Source organism: Thalassophryne amazonica, chromosome 3 (assembly GCF_902500255.1).
Source record: "Thalassophryne amazonica chromosome 3, fThaAma1.1, whole genome shotgun sequence".
NCBI lineage: Eukaryota > Metazoa > Chordata > Actinopteri > Batrachoidiformes > Batrachoididae > Thalassophryne > Thalassophryne amazonica.
The window spans coordinates 78,796,692-78,821,317 of NC_047105.1; the positions used below are offsets into that span (position 1 = coordinate 78,796,692).

Below are 24,626 nucleotides of genomic sequence, written 5' to 3' on the forward strand. Positions count from 1 at the left end.
AGACATCAGGCAAAAAGCAAGGATAATGACAGGCAGAGAGAGATCATAGGTGTTAAAGTGAAATAGCTCAGTACTGATTACAGATAATAAGGCACAGAGAACCATGTTGCTGTGACAAGCACCTGCTGGAGTCGACAAGGGTAGCAAATAAGCCCATGTTACACTCATATATTATTCATGAGAGGCACAAATGTAAATCCCTACAACAACAGGTGGGGCACTTTGTTAAAGTGAAGATGTGAGTCATCCTCTGCTCTCCATTTCCACTCTCCCGTTGGGCCCAATGCAGCTTACCTTCTCCTTCATCTTCTCTATTTTTTTGACACTAGAACGTCTGACGGGTTTCTCATCGGTCTTGATGCTGCTCAGGGCGTCTGGGGAGCGCGGTGTCTGCCGGTCATCCTGTCGCCCAGAGCGCCCCATCTGTTTCTCCTCCTGCTTCTCCGCCTCCTTTAGCTTGGACTCAGCATTGATGCTGTCAGTGTTGTACATGTGGTATGTCTTCATCACCTGGGAACAAGGATTGGAGAGACAAAGAGATGCTGAGAGTGAATCAGTGAGTGTCTGTGTACATGTTACAGTTAAAATCAAACAGAAGCTGAAATGGATTGGAAGTGATAAAGAATCCACATTGCCAAATAATCTTGTAAACCTTTCCACAATACAGTCTAGGCTGAATGTAGCACAGGGGATAGAGTGGGTTGTTATTAACAGAAAGGTAGGTAGGTGGATCTCTGTGGTTCAAAGGTCATCATCTCACGCTGGCCCAGCATGCTTACCCAGATTGTCCTGATGCCCTTGGCCAAGTGAGCTTCAGCTCTCTATCCTGGCAGCCGACTGGTTTATAGATGGATGTGTGTTTGATATCACCTTCTTATCAATTCCAGCAATCTTACAGTGAGACTGATGTCTGGTTCATTTTGTCGTCTTACTAATGGTATTATTGCGATATTAATACATGGTATTACTACAACATCTTCATGTGCAATATGTCAGACACATCTGCCAAATGAACAGTCTCACTGTGCAAAATTTACATTGGGCTGGATGGAAAGGAGAAGAACAGTGCAAATAATCCAGTGAGCCATGGCAGGTTATGTTGGACAGACCAAAAGGTGAGTGACAGCAGCCTGCACTTTGCTGAAATGTTTTGTAGTAATTTGTCTGAAAGTCAGAATCATCATCATCATCATCATCATCCAAAAAAAAAAAAAAAAAAAAGAAGTATTAAAGTTCCTCTCACAAAGAGTGTGTTAGGGCCCGGCTGACCTGGCGCCACGAGGGGGCGTTTGGGGGCGACGCCCCCTCACGTCATCAACCTCGCCCCCTCGGATATGAGAGTTATCAAAAATAAAAATAAAAAAGAAATAAAAAGAAATACTGGAAAATATAGTGCCTCGCAGTTTCGCGGATTTTTTAGTCCAATTTTGCATGCTTTTTTTTTTTTTTTAAACAGCACATTGTGCTCTGCGTCCTCATCAAGCAGGCCGGTGTTCTGTCGAGATGACGGGACACCTGTTGCGGCACCGCGAAGGGAGAGCACGCGCATTGTGTTCTGCGTGTCTGTTTATAAGAATCTTCTCGCCCAGAAGAAAAAGAGCGCCAACAACTACCCATAACTGTGTTCTTCACTAGGAAAAAGACACCTGCAGTGAGGTGTGACTCAGTGGAAAAAGGCGCGACAGCGGCGCGGCACCAGGACAAAGAGGCACGATCAGAGGAACTGTGAAATACTGGTCAGTCACTATTAATAATTTCTTATGTGTCCAACCTCGTAGGTTGATCGTTAAAATTAAATTTGTTAGTTCTAAAAGCCATCATAATTATTTATAGGAAAACGTTCTATTATTATTTCTCAAACAAATGTTTGGGCCTGAAAACAGGTTGGTCTTATTATTTTTCTACTAAGGTTTGAACTTTGAGAGTGTTTACACACGAGAGAAAAGTGAGAAAATGTTAATGCCTGTTTGAGAAAAGTGTATAGTGTGTAGTGAGGGGTTTTACAGCCTTAAAACGTCTATAACGATTGTAAAAAATAACGCTGACTACTTCACAGATTTCGCCTATTGCGGGCTATTTTTAGAACGTAATTCCCGCGATAAACGAGGGACCACTGTATATCTACATGAAAGGTTTATGTGGGGTTAATCTACTGTCTCGTGTCGTTTCTCAGATCAGTTGTTGGTTTGGTTTTGTGGTATGCAGGAGATCACTTGACCGAGGGTCTATACGTTCAAATAATAATTAAAAAATACTGTCATCACTCTTTACTCTTAGTCAGTCTCTTACAACAGTGTAGCCTAAATACATGCGCTTTCTAGGAGCGCACCCAATTCATTACGCACGCTCAGAGGCAGGTACCCTCCGGTGCGCACTTTTGTGTGTGTGTGGGGGGGGGGCGCGACCCCACCCCCCTGTGATAAACTCATCACCCCCTTAATATTTTTTTTTCTGCCGCCGGCACACGGCACACGCCGATAGCTGAACGAAGGGAAAAAGTAACAAAGTCACAAATCATCGAGAAAAAGTGGACAAATGAGTCTGCACATCTCCCAACACTGAAAAGCCTGTGAGTACAGCATGCATAAAAGAATGACACAAAACCGAAACTAATAAAAGAAAAATGAAGCAAATGGCGACCTTAACACTTTAAACAAAATCAAAACGAAACATTCATGATGACGCGACTTGACAGCGGGTATCAGACCGAGCGCCAGCCTGTGATCATTTCTGCACCCAACGTGCGCTCTCCACAGCACCTGCAGCAAGATCTGGCTGTTTAATCAACAGGTTTGTCTTCACAACAACTACGGGTGCGCACACGCACGTCCCAGCCACAACTGCTAGAACGTGCATGCACACAAGCACATTTCAGCCACAGACAGCTGGAACGTGCGCACACGCACACTCTAGCCGTCTGGAACATGCTTAAATAGTTAAAGTAGTTGATAAAATGTTCTTGCTGCTCTTGTTTCTGTATGACAACGTTGCTTTTCGTCCCACACATGGACGAGTCACATTCAGCTCATCTGAGCTTCAGCCATTGATCCATCCATCAGATTTCATCGATGTTCGTGCAAGACGTCAGATTTGGGAGGTTGGACGAAGTTGGACAACAACCAAACGGAATGCTGATGGTACGGGAACTATGCAAACGATGAGTTGCCATCAACACAGAAAGCACAATGGACTACAGACAAATTGAAGTTGTCGTCAGAATTCATTCACATTTTTGAACAGTTTGAAAATTCTGACGAAGTGCCAGCTACAGGAAGGAAGCTGGACGACGGTTAAACAATGCCTCTGAAAGTCAATGTAAGTCCAGATTTCTTGTTTCATTTTGGGTTCGGTGTCCTTCGTTAGTGCCGTGCTTTAATTGCAACCATTGGTGAGCTGTCGTACGAGCACAGTGTTCAGTGGGTGTTTAGTGGAGGGTGTAAAACCTGGGTGCTGTCTACTGCTACCTGGCCAGTGTTTTATCAATTTTGTCTCTGTATTTTTTGTTTTTCATGGATTTGTTGTTTTTGAACAACCTGTTGATTTCCCAAACGTGCATGGCATATATGTGGCGTATACGTGGCATATTAGTGGTGTGCAACCAGCAACCCCACAGGTCTGGGTCGTGGACAAAACAAAGACATCTGAAGGCATCATCTTGAGCTGACTGACATTTTTCAGCATGTTGTTATATTTTATTGACTAAATAACTAATCAATTAATTGAGAAAATAATCAATCCATTAATTGATTATGAAAATAATCATTAGTTGTCACTCTATTCTTGGTCAAACTACAAATTAGCTGTTTGGACCAAACCACAGTCTGTGGCAGTTTCCACACCTGTTGGAATCCAACTGAAAGATCCATGGGCCTGACCCGAACAGAGTAGGAGTGAAGCATCTTTTGACAAAACAGAGTTTAAAATGGTAATGAAATTGAAAAAACTGATACCGACCACAACCATATTTGTAGTGAACATCTGTGTCCTATTTTTGTTTCTGCTTAGGGTCAAGAATTTGAATCTGGATTCTATTGGCCAGCAATCAAAACAATGTGCGGAACCACAGCTTTGTGCATTTGTGTCCTTTTTACAAACACCACACACATTTCTAGTATAAAAGTCTGAATCCCATGCAGGAATCATCCAGGGAATAATTCACCCATCTCACACACACACACACACACACACACACACACACACACACACACACACACACACGCACACACACACACACACACACACACACACACACACACACACACACACACACACACACACACACACACACACACACACACACACGAGAGATCAACATGCATGCTTGCATTAGTTGGTCTTTAAAACAAGCTGCAGCGTCAGCCTTACTGAGCCACCACTACACTGTTCAACGCCTCACCAAACACTGCAGACAGACATGTGCATGTCACTCTGGCCAAATCTATTTCCATCTCTTACTATAATTATGGCATGAGGCTTGCTTTTTGGAAGCTTGGCTCCCCTCAGAACTGTAGTTTCAGGAAGATGCTGTTGAAGGAAACTTTGTTCGCGGGCACGCACGCACACACATCAGGAGCCTGACTGCCTCAGGCTTCTGGCAAACCCATGGACATTACAGCATCTGGTTAACCAGACGCTATGATGCCCTTGACAGCGTGAGACCAAAACAACAGACTTCCAGAGATGATGTCTGTCACTCTTCAAACCAGACTGTGGAATCAGTAAGAGGAACCAACACAGTCTCATAGCAGGAGTGCACAGTCAGTTTCAACAACTCTGTAAAATTTCTTTCTTTCAGCGTGTGCCGTAGGAGTGCATGAGTGGAAAGACAGATGGCATTTCACAAATTCATCTTATTAGGTTATAAACTGAGGCAAATAAGGATGTTAATTTCGTATCAGATTACGATGACGTGCTGTTAATGAAATATTAGAAATTTTAACGTTTCCAGTTGCTAACAGTCTGGAAGCCAGCCAAAGAGTCTCTTGATAATAGTGTTGCTACAGTAATTGTTCCTGTTATTTCTCAAACACTAGATTTTAGATTTTGCCACTTGCCCAATGATCTTGATTTCACCAAGGCTGTGGAGCCTGCAACATGCAGTGACTGAATAGATGGATAAATGAGTCCGTCCTCAACACGAAAACTCAAAAACAATATGTACTTGCTCATTTTGTAACTCATGGAATTAACAGGGCAGTAATAAGGACGAAATGATTAAAACATGGTTTACATTGATGTACCAGAATAATCCAGAAAGCAACAGTGTTTTGCCACTATAATACAACCCCTGGCAATAATTATGGAACCACCAGCCTCGGAGGATGTTCATTCAGTTGTTTAATTTTGTAGAAAAAAGCAGATCACAGACATGACACAAAACTAAAGTCATTTCAAATGGCAACTTTCTGGCTTTAAGAAACACTATAAGAAATCAGGAAAAAAAATTGTGGCAGTCAGTAACGGTTACTTTTTTAGACCAAGCAGAGGGAAAAAAATATGGACTCACTCAATTCTGAGGAAAAAATTATGGAATCACCCTGTAAATTTTCATCCCTAAAACTAACACCTGCATCAAATCAGATCTGCTCGTTAGTCTGCATCTAAAAAGGAGTGATCACACCTTGGAGAGCTGTTGCACCAAGTGGACTGACATGAATCATGGCTCCAACACGAGAGATGTCAATTGAAACAAAGGAGAGGATTATCAAACTCTTAAAAGAGGGTAAATCATCACGCAATGTTGCAAAAGATGTTGGTTGTTCACAGTCAGCTGTGTCTAAACTCTGGACCAAATACAAACAACATGGGAAGGTTGTTAAAGGCAAACATACTGGTAGACCAAGGAAGACATCAAAGCATCAAGACAGAAAACTTAAAGCAATATGTCTCAAAAATCGAAAATGCACAACAAAACAAATGAGGAACGAATGGGAGGAAACTGGAGTCAATGTCTGTGACCGAACTGTAAGAAACCGCCTAAAGGAAATGGGATTTACATACAGAAAAGCTAAACAAAAGCCATCATTAACACCTAAACAGAAAAAAAACCAAGGTTACAATGGGCTAAGGAAAAGCAATCGTGGACTGTGGATGACTGGATGAATGTCATATTCAGTGATGAATCTCGACTCTGCATTGGGCAAGGTGATGATGCTGGAACTTTTGTTTGATGTCGTTCCAATGAGATTTATAAAGATGACTGCCTGAAGAGAACATGTAAATTTCCACAGTCATTGATGATATGGGGCTGCATGTCAGGTAAAGGCACTGGGGAGATGGCTGTCATTACATCATCAATAAATGCACAAGTTTACGTTGATATTTTGGACACTTTTCTTATCCCATCAATTGAAAGGATGTTTGTGGATGATGAAATCATTTTTCAAGATGATAATGCATCTTGCCATAGAGCAAAAACTGTGAAAACATTCCTTGCAAAAAGACACATAGGGTCAATGTCATGGCCTGCAAATAGTCCGGATCTTAATCCAATTGAAAATCTTTGGTGGAAGTTGAAGAAAATGGTCCATGACAAGGCTCCAACCTGCAAAGCTGATCTGGCAACAGCAATCAGAGAAAGTTGGAGCCAGATTGATGAAGAGTACCGTTTGTCACTCATTAAGTCCATGCCTCATAGACTGTAAGCTGTTATAAAAGCCAGAGGTGGTGCAACAAAATACTACTACTAATTTTTTTCCTGATTTCTTATAGTGTTTCTTAAAGCCAGAAAGTTGCCATTTGAAATGACTTTAGTTTTGTGTCATGTCTGTGATCTGCTTTTTTTTTCTACAAAATTAAACAACTGAATGAACATCCTCCGAGGCCGGTGATTCCATAATTTTTGCCAGGGGTTGTATAACATAGATGTGTCTGCCACCTGTTGGATAGTTAGGGCATGCTGCGGTGATGATGGATTAGGAGCAGGTGTGGTTACTACTGACAGCAACAGACCTTTCAGCATAGAAATGGACTAAATCAGACAAATAAATTTCTATTTTTGAATGTTTCACACTTATGTTCTAAAACATAATATGGTTACACCGGCACACAACACTACAGAAAGGATCTTGTTTCAAAGAATGAAAAACAGAAGGTGTGATATGTTTGAGTGAAGCATCTGATATTTTAGTGTTGTTGAAAGGAACCAGGTGAGGTGGTTTTGGCATCTGGTACGGCTGCCCCCTGGGTGCCTCCCTAGGGAGATGTACCAGGCACGCCCATCTAGGAGGAGACCCCAGGGAAGACCCAGGACTAGGTGGAGAGATTATATCTCCACACTGGCCTAGGAACGCCTCAGGATCCCTCAATCAGAGGTGGTCAATGTGGCCTGGGAAAGGGAAGTCTGTGGTCCCCTGCTTGAGCTGTTGCCCCCGCAACCCAATCCCGGATAAGCGGTTGAAAATGAGTGATGAGTGTTGTTTATGTTATCAGCTCTATGTAGTGTTGTGTTTCTCTCTGACTGAAGTGGCGTCACCAAAACTGGACCTGGGTTTTTGTCAACACCTGCTGGACGGGGGACGACCTCTCACTCACTCAGGACAAGAAGCCTGAAGGATATTGCAGACCTGCAACACTTTACATTGACTTAAAATTTGGACCTTTTACAATCAGATCTGTTCTGGATGGTGTTCTGAATGCTGTTTTTGTCTGCATTTTGTTCATTTGTACCTTCTTTTAACCTCTCTGTGACTGTTAAAATGGTCTAAGCAGTGGGTCACCCCTCTCAATCTGATCTGCTTGAGGTTTCTTCCTCAAAAAATGCCAGAGGGAGTTTTTTCCTTACCACGGTTGCCTATGTGCTTGCTCAGGAGGGTTGGTAGGGTTAGACCTTACCCATGTGCAGCGCTCTGGGGTGACTTTGTTGTGATTTGCTGCTATATAAATAAATAAAATTGAATTCTATACTTATTAGCCTGACATGCTATAGTGCATCCAGAAAGTATTCATGGCGCTTCACATATTCCACATTCTGTTTTGTTGTAGTCTTATTCCAAAATGAAGTAAATTCATTTTGTCTGTCAAAATTCTACTCACAACACCTCATAATGACCAAATGAACAAAGTTTTTATTTTGTTTTATTTTTCCAAATTTATATATAGACATATAAAAAAGAAACTAAGAAATCACATGTAGATACTGTAAATATTCAAACCCTTTGCTCAACACTTTGTTGATGCACCTAAGGCAGCAATTACAGCCTCAAGTCTTCTTGAATATGATGCTCCAAGTTTGGTGCACCTATCTTTTGGCAGTTTTGCCCATTCCTCTTTGCAGCACCTCTCAGGCTCCATCAGGTTGGATGGGGAGAGTCTGTGCACAGCCATTTTCAGATCACTCCTGAGAAGTTCAATTGGATTCAGGTCTGGGCTCTGGCTGGGCCACTCAAGGACATTCAAAGAGTTTCTGAAGCCACTCGTTGGATATCTTGACTGTGCGCTTAGGGGTCATTGTCCTGCTGAAAGATGAACCGTTGCCCCAGTCTGAGGTCAAGAGCGCTCTGGAGCAGGTTTTCATCCAGGATGTCTTTGTACATTGCTGCATTAATCTTTCCCTCAATCCTGACTAGTCTCCCAGTTCATGCAGCTGAAAAACATCCCCACAGTATGATGCTGCTACCACCTCGTTTCACTGTAGGGATGGTGCCTGGTTTCCTCCAAACATGACACCTGGCATTCACCCCAAAGAGTTTAATCTTTGTGTCATCAGACCAGAGAATTTTGTTTCTCATGGTCTGAGAGGCCTTTAGGTGCCTTTTGGCAAACTCCAGGTGGGCTTCCATGTGCTTTTTAAGGAGTGGCTTCCATCTGGACACTCTATCATACAGGTCTGATTGATGGATTGCTGCACAGATGGTTTTCCTTCTGAAAGGTTCTTCTCTCTCCACAGTGGAATGCTAGTGGAATGCTGGTCACCTCCCTGACTAAGGTCCTTCTTCCCAGATCACTCAGTTTAGATGGGTGGCCAGCTCTAGGAAGAGTCCTGGTGGATCCGAACTTCTTCCATTTACAAATGATGGAGGCCACTGTGCTCATTGGGACCTTCAAAAGCAGCAGAAATGTTTCTGTACCCTTCTCCAGATTTGTACCGCAAGAACATTCTGTCTCAGAGGTCTACAGACAATTCTTTTATCTGTCAACTGTTGGACAGGTGTGTGCCTTTCCAAAGGATGTCCAATCAACTGAATTTACCCCAGGTGGACTCCAATTAAGTGGAAACAGGAAGCACCTGAGCTCAATTTTGAGCTTCATGGCAAAGGCTGTGAATACTTATGTACATGTGATTTCTTAGGTTTTTTTATTTGTAATAAATTTGTAAAAATCTAAAAAAAAAAAAAAAAAACTTTTTTCACATTGTCATTATGGGGTATTGTGTGTAGAATTTAGAGGAAAAATGAATTTCACCCATTTTGGAATAAGGGTGTAACAAAAAAATGTGCAAAAAGTGCAGTACTGTAAATATTTTCCGGATGCACCGTATGTAAAAAAAATTATTTTGGTCAAGTAAAGCTTAAAAAAATAAACTTGGTCAGCTGAGGTATAACTTGAGTTTCATGATTTGAAGGTCCAAGCTTGTAATATATTTATATTTTTTAAACAGCGTTGGTCTGAATAATAAATGTGATGATGGATCTATCAAAGTCCTTGCTTAAAGTTTGTTCAGTTCAGATGTATTGCATTATGGAGTTTAGATTATTTAACGTCTTCATTCATCACCAGGTCATGTATTTGCATTCCCCACATTTGTGCTGCATGCATGATTTTTTCCACCTGTCCTTGCTCTGAAGCATTTTATATTTCTAATTAGGTAGCATCATGCTTAATCCAATTAATTAGCATGAGTTTTTATTTTATTTTATTTTATTTTTTTTGCAGGCACAACGCCGCTAACCTGCAGCTGCATCAGATCAACGCTGCACAAGATGAAAGGGAACACATAAATGTCATTCAAATCATTATGAGTGTAATGGCTCTTTTCCTTACCGTGTAAAGCTCATTAAGAACTTTCATCAAGTCCTCTTGCAGCTGAATGCCAACCTCTTTGCTCTGTAGAGACAAACAGAAATGACAGATTAATGTGAAGAAACAGTTCCAGACATCAGCTTCCTGTCAGTGCTGTAATTAACGCCAGCTTCTACTCTACTCTCATCACCTTCCTGTCAACAAACAACATTCTTACCCACGCAGCCGAGTCAACCAACTGTCTCCTCATCCGTCAGGACGAGGTTATCCAGCTGGACAGGAGCGGGGGAGTTTCTAGTTCAGACAAATGAGCAAGGTGCAAGCGGACTTGACAGATGAGGAGACAAAGGCCGACGTTATGGACACTGAGCTCTATGGCAGAATGTGTCAAAGAGGCAGAAAGAACAACACAGAGAATGCCAAGAGATGAATGACTCAAAGGCAAGAGGGCAAAGGTCCAAATTACAGCAAAAGAAAGAGTAGACATGGATGGTGGATTTTCACTGGAAGCTAATGGTGACAGATGACTTCCCAGCAACCAATTGAAAACACACACACACACACACACACACACACACACACACACACACACACACACACACACACACACACACACACACACACACACACAATTCCTTTCACAGACTGGCACACAAAAACTTTTGATGCAGGTTGCTTAAAAACACAAAACCATGTTGATTAATCCTCCTCCAAAATGATCCAGATATGTATTACAGGTATTCATTCACTCATTCTTTTCTGCTGCTTATTCGGGTCTGGGTCACGGTGGCAGCAGATTAAGCAGCTGACCCTGCACTTCCCTATCCTCTGCCAAATCCTGTAACTCTTCCCGGGGAATCCTGAGGGGTTTCCAAGCCATCTAGGAAATATAATCCCTCCAGTGTGTCCTGGGTGTACCCCAGGGCCTTCTCCCATTTGGATGTGTCAAGAAGACGTCCCTAGGGAAGCGACCAGGGGGCATCCTCACCAGATGGCCGAACCACCGACACAACACCACAACTGACTCCTTTTGATACGAAGAAGCAACGGCTCTGCTTTGAGTCTCTCCGGAATAGTCAAGCTTCTGACCCTATTCAGGAGTGGAAGCCCAGATACCTGACAGAAGGGTCATTTTTGTCGCTTATATTTGCGACCTTATTCTTTCGGTCATTATTTAAAGTTCATGACCAAAGGTGAGGACAGGAGCGTAAATTGACTGGAAAATTTAGAGTTTCACCTTCTGGCTCAGCTCTTTTTTCACCACGACATCCGGTACAACGTCCAAAAAACAGATGCCGCCCAATCTGTCTATTAATCTCCTGCTAGAAATTAACCGCCACTCGTGAACAAGACCCCAAGATACTTAAACACTTCCACTTAGGGCAATAATGCTCCCCTGACCCAGAAGGGACAATACACCCTTTTCTGACAGAGGACCACAGACATGAGATATGGAGGTGCTGATTCTCATCCCAATCGCTTCACGCTCACAGTCACACCTGCTCAGTGCGCATCGGAGGCCACCGCTAAATGAAGCCAACAAAACCACATCATCCGCAAAAAGCAGAGATGCAAGTCTGAGGTCACCAGACTTCAGACTTCAGACTTGTGATGATTTAATGTTTCACTGTTTTTTTTTTATTCTTGTAAATTTAAGGTTAATACAAGTTTTGATAAGATTTCAATTCAATTTCAATTTATTTCATTGGTACAATGCAAATCTCAACAAAGCTGTCTCAAGGCACCTCACACGAGTAAGGTCTAGCCTTACCAACCCTAGAGCAAGCACAGGCAAACGTGGTAAGGAAAAACTCCCTCCAATTATTTGAGGAAGAAACCTCAAGCAGACCAGACTCAGAGAGGTGACCCACTTCTTAGGCCATAAAAGTTACAAGGCTTTTAGAAATTTTTTACCAAGCTGAAGAAACAGGAAATAGAAAAACCAGAAGAGCATCAAAACAAAGTGCATTATTGACATGAGCACACAGTCATTGGCAGGGGGTCCTCCAGCACCCTGGGATGTGGGGCCAGCATCATCATCATCATCATGTAGGAGTACATTCTAAAAAGTATTTATTTTGACAGTAGTCAGAAACATATCCAGTCCAAATGAACAGCTGTGTGTTCTGTGGAAAACCTCTACTCAATAACAAAAAGATGGTGACATTAACACAACGAGGCTGTGATAGCATCCAGAGAGCACACGCAGCTCGAGAAGAATTGCTACCTATTTCTGTTGGTCAAAAGGTACATACTAAATGTCAAATATACACCCCTACCTCACTAGAGGCCGAATGCCGTCCGAATGAAAATTCTACGTAGTCGGCTATGGTTGTGCGGCATTTAAAAACATCCAACAGCAATCTGAGTGCAAGCCAAGCAGCTGGAGACAACTGTGCAGCCACCACAAATGTAGAGTACATGCTTTCTACTTTTGGGTGCGACTGAGGTAGAAAAATATCAAATGGCGGCCGAAGTGCAGTCTAATCGCAGTCTGACTGTGTTCTAAATATTCTCACGGTGTCATAATAGCATTCGAAACAATATGATTGCACTCATGGGAAATTTGCCATGGCCAGGCTTGTCAAATCCTGCTGGCATGTCCACATTGTGCCGTACGTGCACCTTCACTGGATCCCATTTAGGGTTCACAAAGGAGATATTTTTGTGTGCAACGTCTGTGGCACACATTCATCTTGTGAACTACATGTGGACATTGCGCAATCAAACCAAAGTCATGGTGTGTCCCACATCCGCGGAGCACAGCGCACACATCTGACCGGGGTGTTATATCCATAATAAACCTAAGATTACAGATACATTGTCATAACCTCTCATGGGTTAGATAATATATGTGGATTGTCATGATCATCATAGCTGTAACAACACGTGGAGTTGCGCGGCACCATGCTGCTGCCCCACGACCAGTCACTGCATTCCAGAGGGTGTGCTCAGTGCACTACAGTGCAGCTAACCGAGGTCACAGCTGCAAAACACATATCGTGACATGTACACTATCTACACAGGAAATTTTGCTGAGTAAAATTTACTCTGCTGGGATAACATTTGGTCCCAGCCTGAATAGATTTAAATATACTCTAACACGGGGCTAAATCAACTCAACATAGTGTAAAATCAACTCTTATTGGAGTAAAACCACTTGCATTGACTAGAAGGTGTCACCAACCGAACGTCTGCCCTTATACTTGGTCAACCCTGCCTTCACTGCACATGCATCATCAGCCACGGTTCACTGATTATCACCTAATTTCTGCTTAAAACTGCACTCCAGTCATCATCTGTCTCAGCAACAGATATCTGAAGCTTTTGTACAACAATAATTTCCGAATAAATTCAGCATTATTTCATCAGAAAAGGTGGAGGAAGCGATCAGAGTGCCGAAGCTACACGGCTGCTAGCTGTCATATTTACAGACCATCCGTCATTTCAAAGCGTCACGGAATTGTTCCTCCTTAAAACTGACTTTTAATAGGAATAGGTTTTATTGTCATTGTACAAGTGACACAACAAAATTACAGGGGACTCATCACAGTGAGATAGCAACACACACATACACATAGTGCAATAACACACAAATGTTGTATGGCTCTGGGGTAAAAACTGTTCAAGAGTCTGTTCGTGTGTGTTTTTAGGGCTCTGTACCGCCTGCCTGAGGGCATAAGATTGAATATTTTGTATCCAGGATGTGAACAGTCTTTTAAGATGTTTTTGGCTCTGGAAAGGTATAGAGCACCTGCAACTTCTTCCAGGGAGGGGAGGGGGCAACCAATAATCTTCTGTGCTGTTTCCACCATCCTTTGTAGAGTCCTTCTTTATGCTGCCGTACAACCTGCATACCAGACTGTGACTCCGTAACGCAGCATGTTCTCGATGACTGCGTGGTAGAAGGACCCCATTACTGCTCTGCTGAGATGATGTTTCCTTAGGACTTTGAGAAAGTGAAGGCACTGAGATGCCTTCTTGATTATATCAGTTATGTGCACTGTCCAGGAGAGGGTGTTTGTGATGTGTATACCCAGAAATGTATGACTTTGAACAATTTCCACAGAGTCACCTTTTATACGAAGGGGCAGGTGGTCGATCTTGTTCTTCCTAAAGTCCACTATCAGTTCTTTTGTTTTGTTTGTGTTCAAGTTGAGGTTGTTCGCAGAGCACCACACTGTCAGATTTTGGACTTCCTTACGATATGCTGTCTCATCCCCACCGAGATGAGGCCAATGACAGTTGTGTCGTCTGCAAACTTAAATATTGTATTGGGTGTAAAAAACGGGTGTGCAGTCAGAAGTATATAGGGAGTATAGAAGAGGGCTTAGCACACAGCCTTGAGGGGAGCCTGTGCTAAGAGTTAGTGAGGAGGAGAGATGAGAGTCAAGTTTAATAGACTGGGGACGGTGTGTAAGAAAATCCAGGATCCAGGAACAGAGATGTGAGTAGAAGCTGAGATGGAGAAGTTTCCTGATGAGAATGTCCGGAATAATGGTATTGAATGCTGAGCTATAATTAATGAACAGCATCCAGACATACGTATGTCTTCGTTCCAGGTGCTGCAGGGCTGTGTAAAGGGCCGTATTTATGGCATCCTCGGTGGATCTGTTTTGTCTATATGCAAACTGATGGTTGTCGAATGATGGAGGGAGATTAGCTTTTATATGCTGTGCTATCAGTCTCTCTAAACATTTGGTGACAACGGGTGTGGGGGAAAGGGGTCTATAATCATTCAAATTCTTTATGTTGTGTTTTTTGGGTACTGGAATGATTGTAGCTGTTTTAAGGCAGGAGAGGACTATGGCACTGGCAAGTCACAGGTTGAAGATGTTTGTAAAAACATTTGCTAGTTTGTAGCTGCAGGCTTTCAGGACCTTCCCGGGTACACCATCTGGGCCTGTGGCTTTCCTTGGGTTGACAGCTCTCAACACACTCCTCACCTCATGTTCCTGAACAATCAGAACCCTCGAGTCCATAGCAAGGATGTTTGTATGTGAGGATAGAAAAGCTGCCTCAAACCTTGAGAATGATTTCAGAGGTTTTACCTTGTCATCTGATGGTTAATAATCCAATTAATCCATTTGATGGCTTTGGGTGAAGATAGTCTGTCCACAGATCGGATGTGCTCCAAAATGACGCATGTGCAGTGGAGGCAGGGCAGGGCGCGGGGACCGTTCGGTCAGCGACACCGGTAGAGCTGATTTCACTCTACAATAGAGTGTTTTTTACTCTGTTTAGACAGGGAGTAAATTTTACTCTGAGTAGTACAGCTGAGTAAATTTTACTCAGCAAAATTTCCTGTGTACCTCTGTACATGCCACAATGATGCAACTGTGTGTGCAAGCTGTCAGAAGATTAATAAATATAAAAACTCACTTTTGGAACACCTCCAGCTGCGTCTCATGGCGCAGGGTGAACATCAGGCAGGCTGGGCCATGTGATAAAATCCATGTCATCCTGTGATGAGCCAACTGGCGACGACAACTGCCACATCCACCAAGAAATGTATATTCCATATGATGTGCCGTGCCGCAGCACAACACTCGCCATCCACCTGGACAGCGTGACACACAGCCCCTCCATGTGCCCTGATTCATCACATCGCTGCACTGCTGCATGCACCTTGTAAGTGTCCTGCTGAAAGGTCAGTGCGTGTGAGGGACGGCATGAGAGAGCAAGGCAGTGAGTAAATGAGTGGGTGGGTGAGTGAGGGCATGCTAAAGACAGCTTTGACACATGTGACATGAATCCAGTCCAAAAGTTGGATGTATGTCCATATGCAGTATCGGTCTTTGGTCATAGGTCTTGTGCAAAGGGCAGACACAACGCTGGCTCACACCCTCCTCTCCATGTGTTTGCTCTCCAGACTTTTAGATATCAGGTGGCAATCAACGGCATTCAGCCGGCAGTTGGAGTGCTTTATTTATAATCTGAGTGCATTCTGACAGCATTCTGTATATTCGTACTGTTCTCCAACTATGTTTGGACTGCGATCGCGCGCACACGCACGGGTGTGCACAAATCAGTTGAAGCAGGATCCGCCCACATTCTAAGCGGTCATACATCATTCATACACAGCTGTCCGAATATATTCATGTAATGTAGACTTTCAGCTTTAAGAGACAAAATACATTTATAAACACCATTTTGTATTCATTTTGTTTGCCTTAAAAATGACATACCTGATGTGTATAACTTTGCTTCAACAGTGATGAAATGACCAAGAGTTTCATATAATTCTGCATAAAATATATAATAATAAATAAACAATTATACATAAAAATGCAGATTATATGAAAATTATGCAAAAAGATACATATTTTCTCAGACAAAACCACTGTTTAAAAAAGTATTTTCTGTTTTAATTCATGAATATATGGTTAATTTGATGCAACAAAATGAGATTTAAAAGGGTCGAGGGTGGGTGTCTTTGAGACAATTTTAAGAAATGTTTCAAGTTCAAGTTTCAAGTTTATTCGGTTCAAGGAAAAGAACTTAGCAACAAAGTAAAACAAAACAAAATAAACAAAACTTATTCCCATAGTTCTCATAGTTAGATTTTTCTATACTTTTGATATGTTACAGCATTTGCAATTTTGCAAAAGATGCAACAATCGGGAAAACTACTGCAATTAGTGGTAGGTTGACCCCTATTTTGCAATATATTTAATGGACTATTGCCTCATTCTTCCTGCAGACGTGTTAATGTACACAACAGTGTAGGATCGTCGTTGAATTTCTGTTTCAAAATTCAACACACCTTCTCTGTTGGGGACAGGCTATAACTGCAGGAAGGCCAGCATCTGTATCCTCTACTTGGACAGCCATGTAATGTATACAGAATATGGTTTTGCATTGTTTTCTTGAAAAATTCATGGACATCCCTGAAAAATATGTTGTCTTAAAAGCACCATACGAGTATGTTGCTTTTATTGTATTGCTTTAGGTGTGATGTTCACCCTTTTATAATCTTTCCAAAGGCTATCTGAAAATGAGCCTTTTATAGGTTAATCCTGCATTCACATTTTGAATGAAGAAAAACAGTCACACCCGTTGTTGCTGCAGGATTACAACCCCTGGCAAAAATTATGGAATCACCGGCCTCGGAGGATGTTCATTCAGTTGTTTAATTTTGTAGAAAAAAAGCAGATCACAGACATGACACAAAACTAAAGTCATTTCAAATTGCAACTTTCTGGCTTTAAGCAACACTATAAGAAATCAAGAAAAAAAATTGTGGCAGTCAGTAACGGTTACTTTTTTAGACCAAGCCGAGGGAAAAAATAGGGACTCACTCAATTCTGAGGAATAAATTATGGAATCACCCTGTAAATTTTCATCCCCAAAACTAACACCTGCATCAAATCAGATCTGCTCGTTAGTCTGCATCTAAAAAGGAGTGATCACACCTTGGAGAGCTGTTGCAACAAGTGGACTGACATGAATCATGGCTCCAACACGAGAGATGTCAATTAAAACAAAGAGGATTATCAAACTCTTAAAAGAGGGTAAATCATCACGCAATGTTGCAAAAGATGTTGGTTGTTCACAGTCAGCTGTGTCTAAACTCTGGACCAAATACAAACAACATGGGAAGGTTGTTAAAGGGAAACATACTGGTAGACCAACGAAGACATCAAAGCGTCAAGTCAGAAAACTTAAAGCAATATGTCTCAAAAATCGAAAATGCACAATAAAACAAATGAGGAACGAATGGGAGGAAACTGGAATCAACGTCTGTGACCAAACTCTAAGAAACCGCCTAAAGGAAATGGGATTTACATACAGAAAAGCTAAACGAAAGCCATCATTAACACCTAAACAGAAAAAAAAAAAACAAGGTTCCAATGGGCTAAGGAAAAGCAATCGTGGACTGTAGATGACTGGATGAAAGTCATATTCAGTGATGAATCTCGAATCTGCATTGGGCAAGGTGATGATGCTGGAACTTTTGTTTGGTGTCGTTCCAATGAGATTTATAAAGATGATTGCCTGAAGAGAACATGTAAATTTCCACAGTCATTGATGATATGGGGCTGCATGTCAGGTAAAGGCACTGGGGAGATGGCTGTCATTACATCATCAATAAATACACAAGTTTATGTTGATATTTTGGACACTTTTCTTATCCCATCAATTGAAAGGATGTTTGGGGATGATGAAATCATTTTTCAAGATGATAATGCATCTTGCCATAGAGCAAAAACTGTGAAAACATTCCTTGCAAAAAGACACATAGGGTCAATGTCATGGCCTGCAAATAGTCCGGATCTTCATCCAATTGAAAATCTTTGGCGGAAGTTGAAGAAAATGGTCCATGACAAGGCTCCAACCTGCAAAGCTGATCTGGCAACAGCAATCAGAGAAAGTTGGAGCCAGATTGATGAAGAGTACTGTTTGTCACTCATTAAGTCCATGCCTCAGAGACTGCAAGCTGTTATAAAAGCCAGAGGTGGTGCAACAAAATACTAGTGATGTGTTGGAGCCTTCTTTTGTTTTTCATGATTCCATAATTTTTTCCTCAGAATTGAGTGAGTCCATATTTGTTTCCCTCTGCTTGGTCTAAAAAAAGTAACCGTTACTGACTGCCACATTTTTTTTCTTGATTTCTATAGCGTTTCTTAAAGCCAGAAAGTTGCCATTTGAAATGACTTTAGTTTTGTGTCATGTCTGTGATCTGCTTTTTTTTTCTACAAAATTAAACAACTGAATTAACATCCTCCGAGGCGGGTGATTCCATAATTTTTGCCAGGGGATTCTCTGCAGCAACAGATGGTAGATGATGACGAGGCATGGTTATTTTTAAAATAAATGACTTAACTCAAAGGTACAGAACTGAGTGGCTATACGAGGGCTGTCCGTAAAGTATAGGTCCTTTTTATTTTTTTCAAAAACTATATGGATTTCATTCATATGTTTTTACGTCAGACATGCTTGAACCCTCGTGCGCATGCGTGAGTTTTTCCACGCCTGTCGGTGACGTCATTCGCCTGTGAGCACTCCTTGTGGGAGGAGTCGTCCAGCCCCTCGTCGGAATTCCTTTGTCTGAGAAGTTGCTGAGAGACTGGCGCTTTGTTTGATCAAAATTTTTTCTAAACCTGTGAGACACATCGAAGTGGACATGGTTCGAAAAATTAAGCTGGTTTTCAGTGAAAATTTTAACAGCTGATGAGAGATTTTGAGGTGATTCTGTCGCTTTAAGGACTTTTCACGGAGCGAGACATCGCGCAGCACTCTCAGGCAGCGTCATCAGCCTGTTTCAAGCTTAAAACCTCCACATTTCAGGCTCTATTGATCCAGGACGTCGTGAGAGAACAGAGAAGTTTCAGAAGAAGTCGGTTTCAGCATTTTATCCGGATATTCCACTGTTAAAGGAGATTTTTTTAATGAAAGACGTGCGGACGGGTCCGCGCGTCGGGACGCAGCCGACGCGGCGCGGCGGCACAGGAAAAACACCTCCGTGTTGATAACCATTTGTTAAAATCCAGTTGGCTTTTGATGGCTTTCAGTGGAGTGAGTATATGAGAAATTGTTTATCAGCTGGAGATGTTCCAACTTGTCCTTAAGGCTTCCAACAGAGGTGTTTTTCCTGTGACGGAGCGTCGCGGCGGCTGCGAGCCGACGCTGCAATCCGCCCGCACGTCTTTCATTAAAAAAATCTCCTTTAACAGTGGAATATCCGGATAAAATGCTGAAACCGACTTCTTCTGAAACTTCTCTGTTCTCTCACGACGTCCTGGATCAATAGAGCCTGAAATGTGGAGGTTTTAAGCTTGAAACAGGCTGATGACGCTGCCTGAGAGCGCTGCGCGACGTCTCGCTCCGTGAAAAGTCCTTAAAGCGACAGAATCACCTCAAAATCTCTCATCAGCTGTTAAAATTTTCACTGAAAACCAGCTTAATTTTTCGAACCATGTCCACTTCGATGTGTCTCACAGGTTTAGAAAAAATTTTGATCAAACAAGCGCCAGTCTCTCAGCAACTTCTCAGACAAAGGAATTCCGACGAGGGGCTGGACGACTCCTCCCACAAGGAGTGCTCACAGGCGAATGACGTCACCGACAGGCGTGGAAAAACTCACGCATGCGCACGAGGGTTCAAGCATGTCTGACGTAAAAACATATGAATGAAATCCATATAGTTTTTGAAAAAAATAAAAAGGACCTATACTTTACGGACAGACCTCGTATATGCTTAAAAGGTATATGCTTAAAAAGGCAACTTTTAGTGATTCTACAGATTCTGCAGGATTTTTCTATAATATCACACACATTAATCACCTGATAGAAAACAAAGTGTCTCTGAAAAGTCCCCATTGTGTCATATTAAACAACATGAGGAAATCACTGTGCAAGAAGAAAAAGATCAAATTTTTGTTGCTACTGACATTGTGGTGCCAAGTTGCCATGCTCATAGTGAGCGTGTGGTGGAATTTTTTTTTCACCACCTCACTTAAAGCTTAAAGGAACTTAAAGGAACATCCACTTTTCTCTTTTAATTAATTTACGTTATAATGTTTATTGCTGGGAGCTGTCTTTGTCTAATAATTCTGGCACAAGTTAATCTTGGTTTCATGTGTTCAAAAAAAATCTTATTCCAGAACTGGGCAGACATTTATCAATCATTTCTGGCAACCCCCCCCCACACACACACCTGTTCCCTCCCTGGCTACAAAACTGCTTGTCAGTCCATTGTCCCGTTGCTTGGTATATAAAACTCTAGGGACCGTCTATAAAAATAGTTGTAATTCCTGCAATATTTTTGTTAAACTGCTTGATTTATAGCTGAAACTTGACAATACAAGTACATTTTGATTGATAATAGTGGTGGAGCACAGAAAAAAAACATGTCCCTGTCCAAATGTGTATGCACCTGACTATACACGGAAAACAGAAGGGCCACAAAAACAAGGGGGCAATCAAGGACAAAAGAGTGCAGAGTGTCAAACAAAATGAGGCCAAAAATGCAGAATGAAAGCCAAGACAAAATAACAGATTTTTGCCACCATCTGCTGCACATCTGTCTGCTCCTGGAAGAGGAGACAGGAGGCAGTAAGGCTGGCATTACAGGGTCAGGAGGTCAAAAAGAAAGGAGTGGCGTAAGCGTGAAAGGCAGTCAGAAATAAGAGTGAGAGATTACGTATGTGATGACATAGAAATTAATGACAGCTGCAGGACATGGTAACTGAAAAAATAAACAGATTGAGACTGTTCTGTTAGGAAAATAACTGAGCAGGAACATTAGGAAGAGAGGGCTACATGCCGAGGGGAGAGAAACTGACATAGAAAAGATTTAAGGTACTGAAGCAGAGAAAAGCAGTAACAGGATCACTGATGCTGATCCACGTCTGTTCACTAAAGTGTTTATATTAGTTGGTAACCAGCCAGACTACAGCCAATCACAAAACAACAAGGCATGGCAGAACTCGCCAATCTATCAGACATGTCTCCAGACCTTTGGAATCCTTATCTTATTTGTTGTGGTCAGGCCGGCTCATCAACATCACGTTTCATTGTCCCACATGTACAGTATGGTCTCCAAGTAGAGACTGTACGCTCAATCGTACAACATGTTAAGCAAAGTCTGTTGTAAAAATTCAACACGATTCCTCCTTTCACGAACTGAATGCTTATGGTGGCCTCACCAACATCATCAGTCTCTGCTAATTCATAATAATTGTGCTAACATACAAATTAAATAATACTAAAATTTCCCACAACAGAAATATACTGGAGCACAGACTTCTTATATGTTCCGCTGGCAAAGTTAACTGCACATTAAGCCATATTGTCACAAATATTTGCAATAAAATGCTCAGAAATTGTGTTGTGCATCTCAACACCACTGCTTCAATGTAACTGACAGGAAATGTCGTAAAATAATAAATTATCCCCTGCATTAGCCAGAGAACTTTGTGTGACTCAGACATGCCAAAAACAAGCTTCATGTCAAAGTACAACCAGTGTTTCAAAAGTGAAACACTGGTGCCCCAATTCACATCTGACGGACAGTGAAATATGGGTGAAAGTTTTATTCTTCTCACCTGTGTTCAGAGACATGGAACAGCTGAATATGAAAGCCCATATTTGCCATCACCATGTGGCAGCAGTGGCAACGCTGATTCTGGCTATGTCACGAAGGAACTTATTAATACATAAAGAGAAGCAACGTGGGTGGCTCAGTGTATGATGAAAGAAGCCTGAACATACCCCTCTTTGAGTCTGAACTAGCTAAGGCTAACAGGCTAGCCTTGGCTCGGACATTATTAAATCAGATATTTGGGGACTGGGCGGCAGTTCTCCTAACAGTTTCATGTGGTTTGGACATTAAAATTTATGAACCGCTTATCTTCTCAGAAATTGCACTTTAAAGGGACCTAACAAATCAAACTACCTATAGCCTGCTAAAAGTGGCTAACGCCAATACCATACAACATTAAATATGAGCATTTCACTCAGCAGCAGGGATGTCTTTAATCATCTGGTATGACATTTCACTACACAAGCCAAATTATTTCAGGTGTTTGGCATAAAATGTTGAAAATGACAGACAGCCTCCACAACAGCTAGCAGCCGCACGAAGCAGACAAACGACACAGAGAGTCGGGTTCAGCTGAGCAGCTGTCACTCAAAGCAACCACACCCCCAATTATACATTATATTATAGCTTAAAGTGTCTTAAACTAAGAACTTAGAAAACAAAAATCCCCCCCGTACAGTTGTCATGGAGGAGGAAACTACCTGTAGTATTTGTATTAGGCTGTAAACATGTTGGACATTTAACAAGAACTTGTTCACTTTTGAAGCCAGCCTCAAACGGCCAGTCAAAGAACTGCCACTTTTTCATCTTCCAGTTGGGCTTCATTTGAGACCATTGAAGCTTACCGCTTAATAAAATCAGACAATTTTTCCAAATTTTCCAAAAATGTCCCCAGTATCATTACTTTATGTAAAAATGCACAAAAAAATAATGCATTGCTGCCGTGCCTCATCATTTTTATAAAGATCTTGTTTTGTTCCTCGAACACTTCCACCTGAAGATGAATGACTGTGTCCCAAGAGAAATGCTGCACTGATATTTGTTCTATAAGGTCAGAGTGAGCTTTGGTCTCCAGAGACATATTCCTGATCCTCTCAAAGATCTTTCTCATTACCAAGTCACCTCTGTTTTGTTCTTTGTCTTCTGTTCTTCTTCCTCTTTCTTCCCTGTGTTGTCTCTTTTGTCACAGACATGTAAGGCAGAGATGACAGGAAATGAGAATGTCTCTACGAAGCTTAGACTTTCAGCAGAATTACTGCCACTGGGTAAATTAACAAAGACAGATGACATATGCTGGTGTGGAAATATGTGAATTTTGACCATTTTGTTACATAACTTCATTTAGCAAACAGGAACAACCACACAGATATGTTGCCTAGATTTTGTCAGTTAAAAAACCCACATTGATAACTTAATAAAGCCTTCAGCTGAAATCACAAGCTAGGTTTCCATTACAGATTTGTACAAAAAATTTACAGATATATTCAGAATGTCGACAAAGCAGGACAGCATGATGGAATCCCAGCGGGCACAGCGACACTCTTAGTGTTGCTTTTTTGGCTATATTACATTTTGAGGTCAGTCAACATAATATCAATATTGCTCCACATTAATCTCCTGTGCTGCAACAATGTCAGAATATGATCTGGAAATATGGTTTAGGTTCCTCGGTATTTTGATCTATTTTTATATTCTGTCAGAAACCCATAGGAAGGGTATTTACTTATTTACACAAGCAGAAAAAAAGAATATTATATCTACCATGAAGATCTATGTTGAGCTAATGTTAAGATTTTAACATTGATCCAATTTTCAAATCCAAAGTATCTGACATTAATTGACTTCAATACCATTTTGCCTGCTGGGATATGACTGCTGGGATCTGTGTTTTTGCGATAACTGTCATTTTAGCAAGGCTCTCGTGAAAGTAAGTCCTTTCGGCTGCTGTTTTTACTCAGGGTCGCTGCAGCAGCTCCGAGGTGGCTCTCCATGTTGATTTGGCACAAGTTATACACTGGATGCCCTTCCTGATGCAATTCTACATTACACAGAAAAATGGACAGGGGTGGGGTTTGAACCAGGAGCCTCTCCCACTGAAACCAAGTACATCAACCACTTGGCCACCACCACACTACTTTAGCAAGGCTCTTGTAAGAACTGTAATTGTAATAGCATGGCTAAATATTGCCATTTTGTTTTTTTAATTCAATATTGTTGGAATGTCATTTCTCCATCTCATACGTTGCCCATAGGTAAAGTGTTGTGTATTTTATAATGTGATGCTTTCTGTACTTCATATGACATAACTGACAGAGTTTAGGTTTGTTATCCAACAGCCATACCTCTGGTAAAATTGGCCCAACTCAAATGATATAATATGCATATTACCAACCTATAACAAGGACTTGTACCAAGTTTCAAAAAATTCCTCCTAAAAGTGTGGGAGGAGTTGATTTCAGAATGCAGGAACCCACTCATCAAACTGATGGAGTCTATATTTGTTAATCACAGGCCATAACTCTGGTAAAATAGCCCAACTCCAATGATAATATGTGTATTACCAACCAACAAGGGCTTGTACCACGTTTTACAAAATTCCTCCTAAAAATGTGAGAGGAATT

At 41.7% G+C, this 24,626-nt stretch overlaps 1 protein-coding gene across 1 annotated transcript in view; it reads right to left on the reverse strand.

Moving 5' to 3' along the window:
* Positions 1-24,626, reverse strand: part of srgap2 (SLIT-ROBO Rho GTPase activating protein 2) — a 286,727-nt gene that overhangs the window by 45,709 nt on the left and 216,392 nt on the right. The window contains 2 exon segments of the mRNA XM_034166920.1: positions 295-510; positions 9,982-10,044. Of these exon segments, the coding sequence (XP_034022811.1) occupies positions 295-510; positions 9,982-10,044 (279 nt within the window).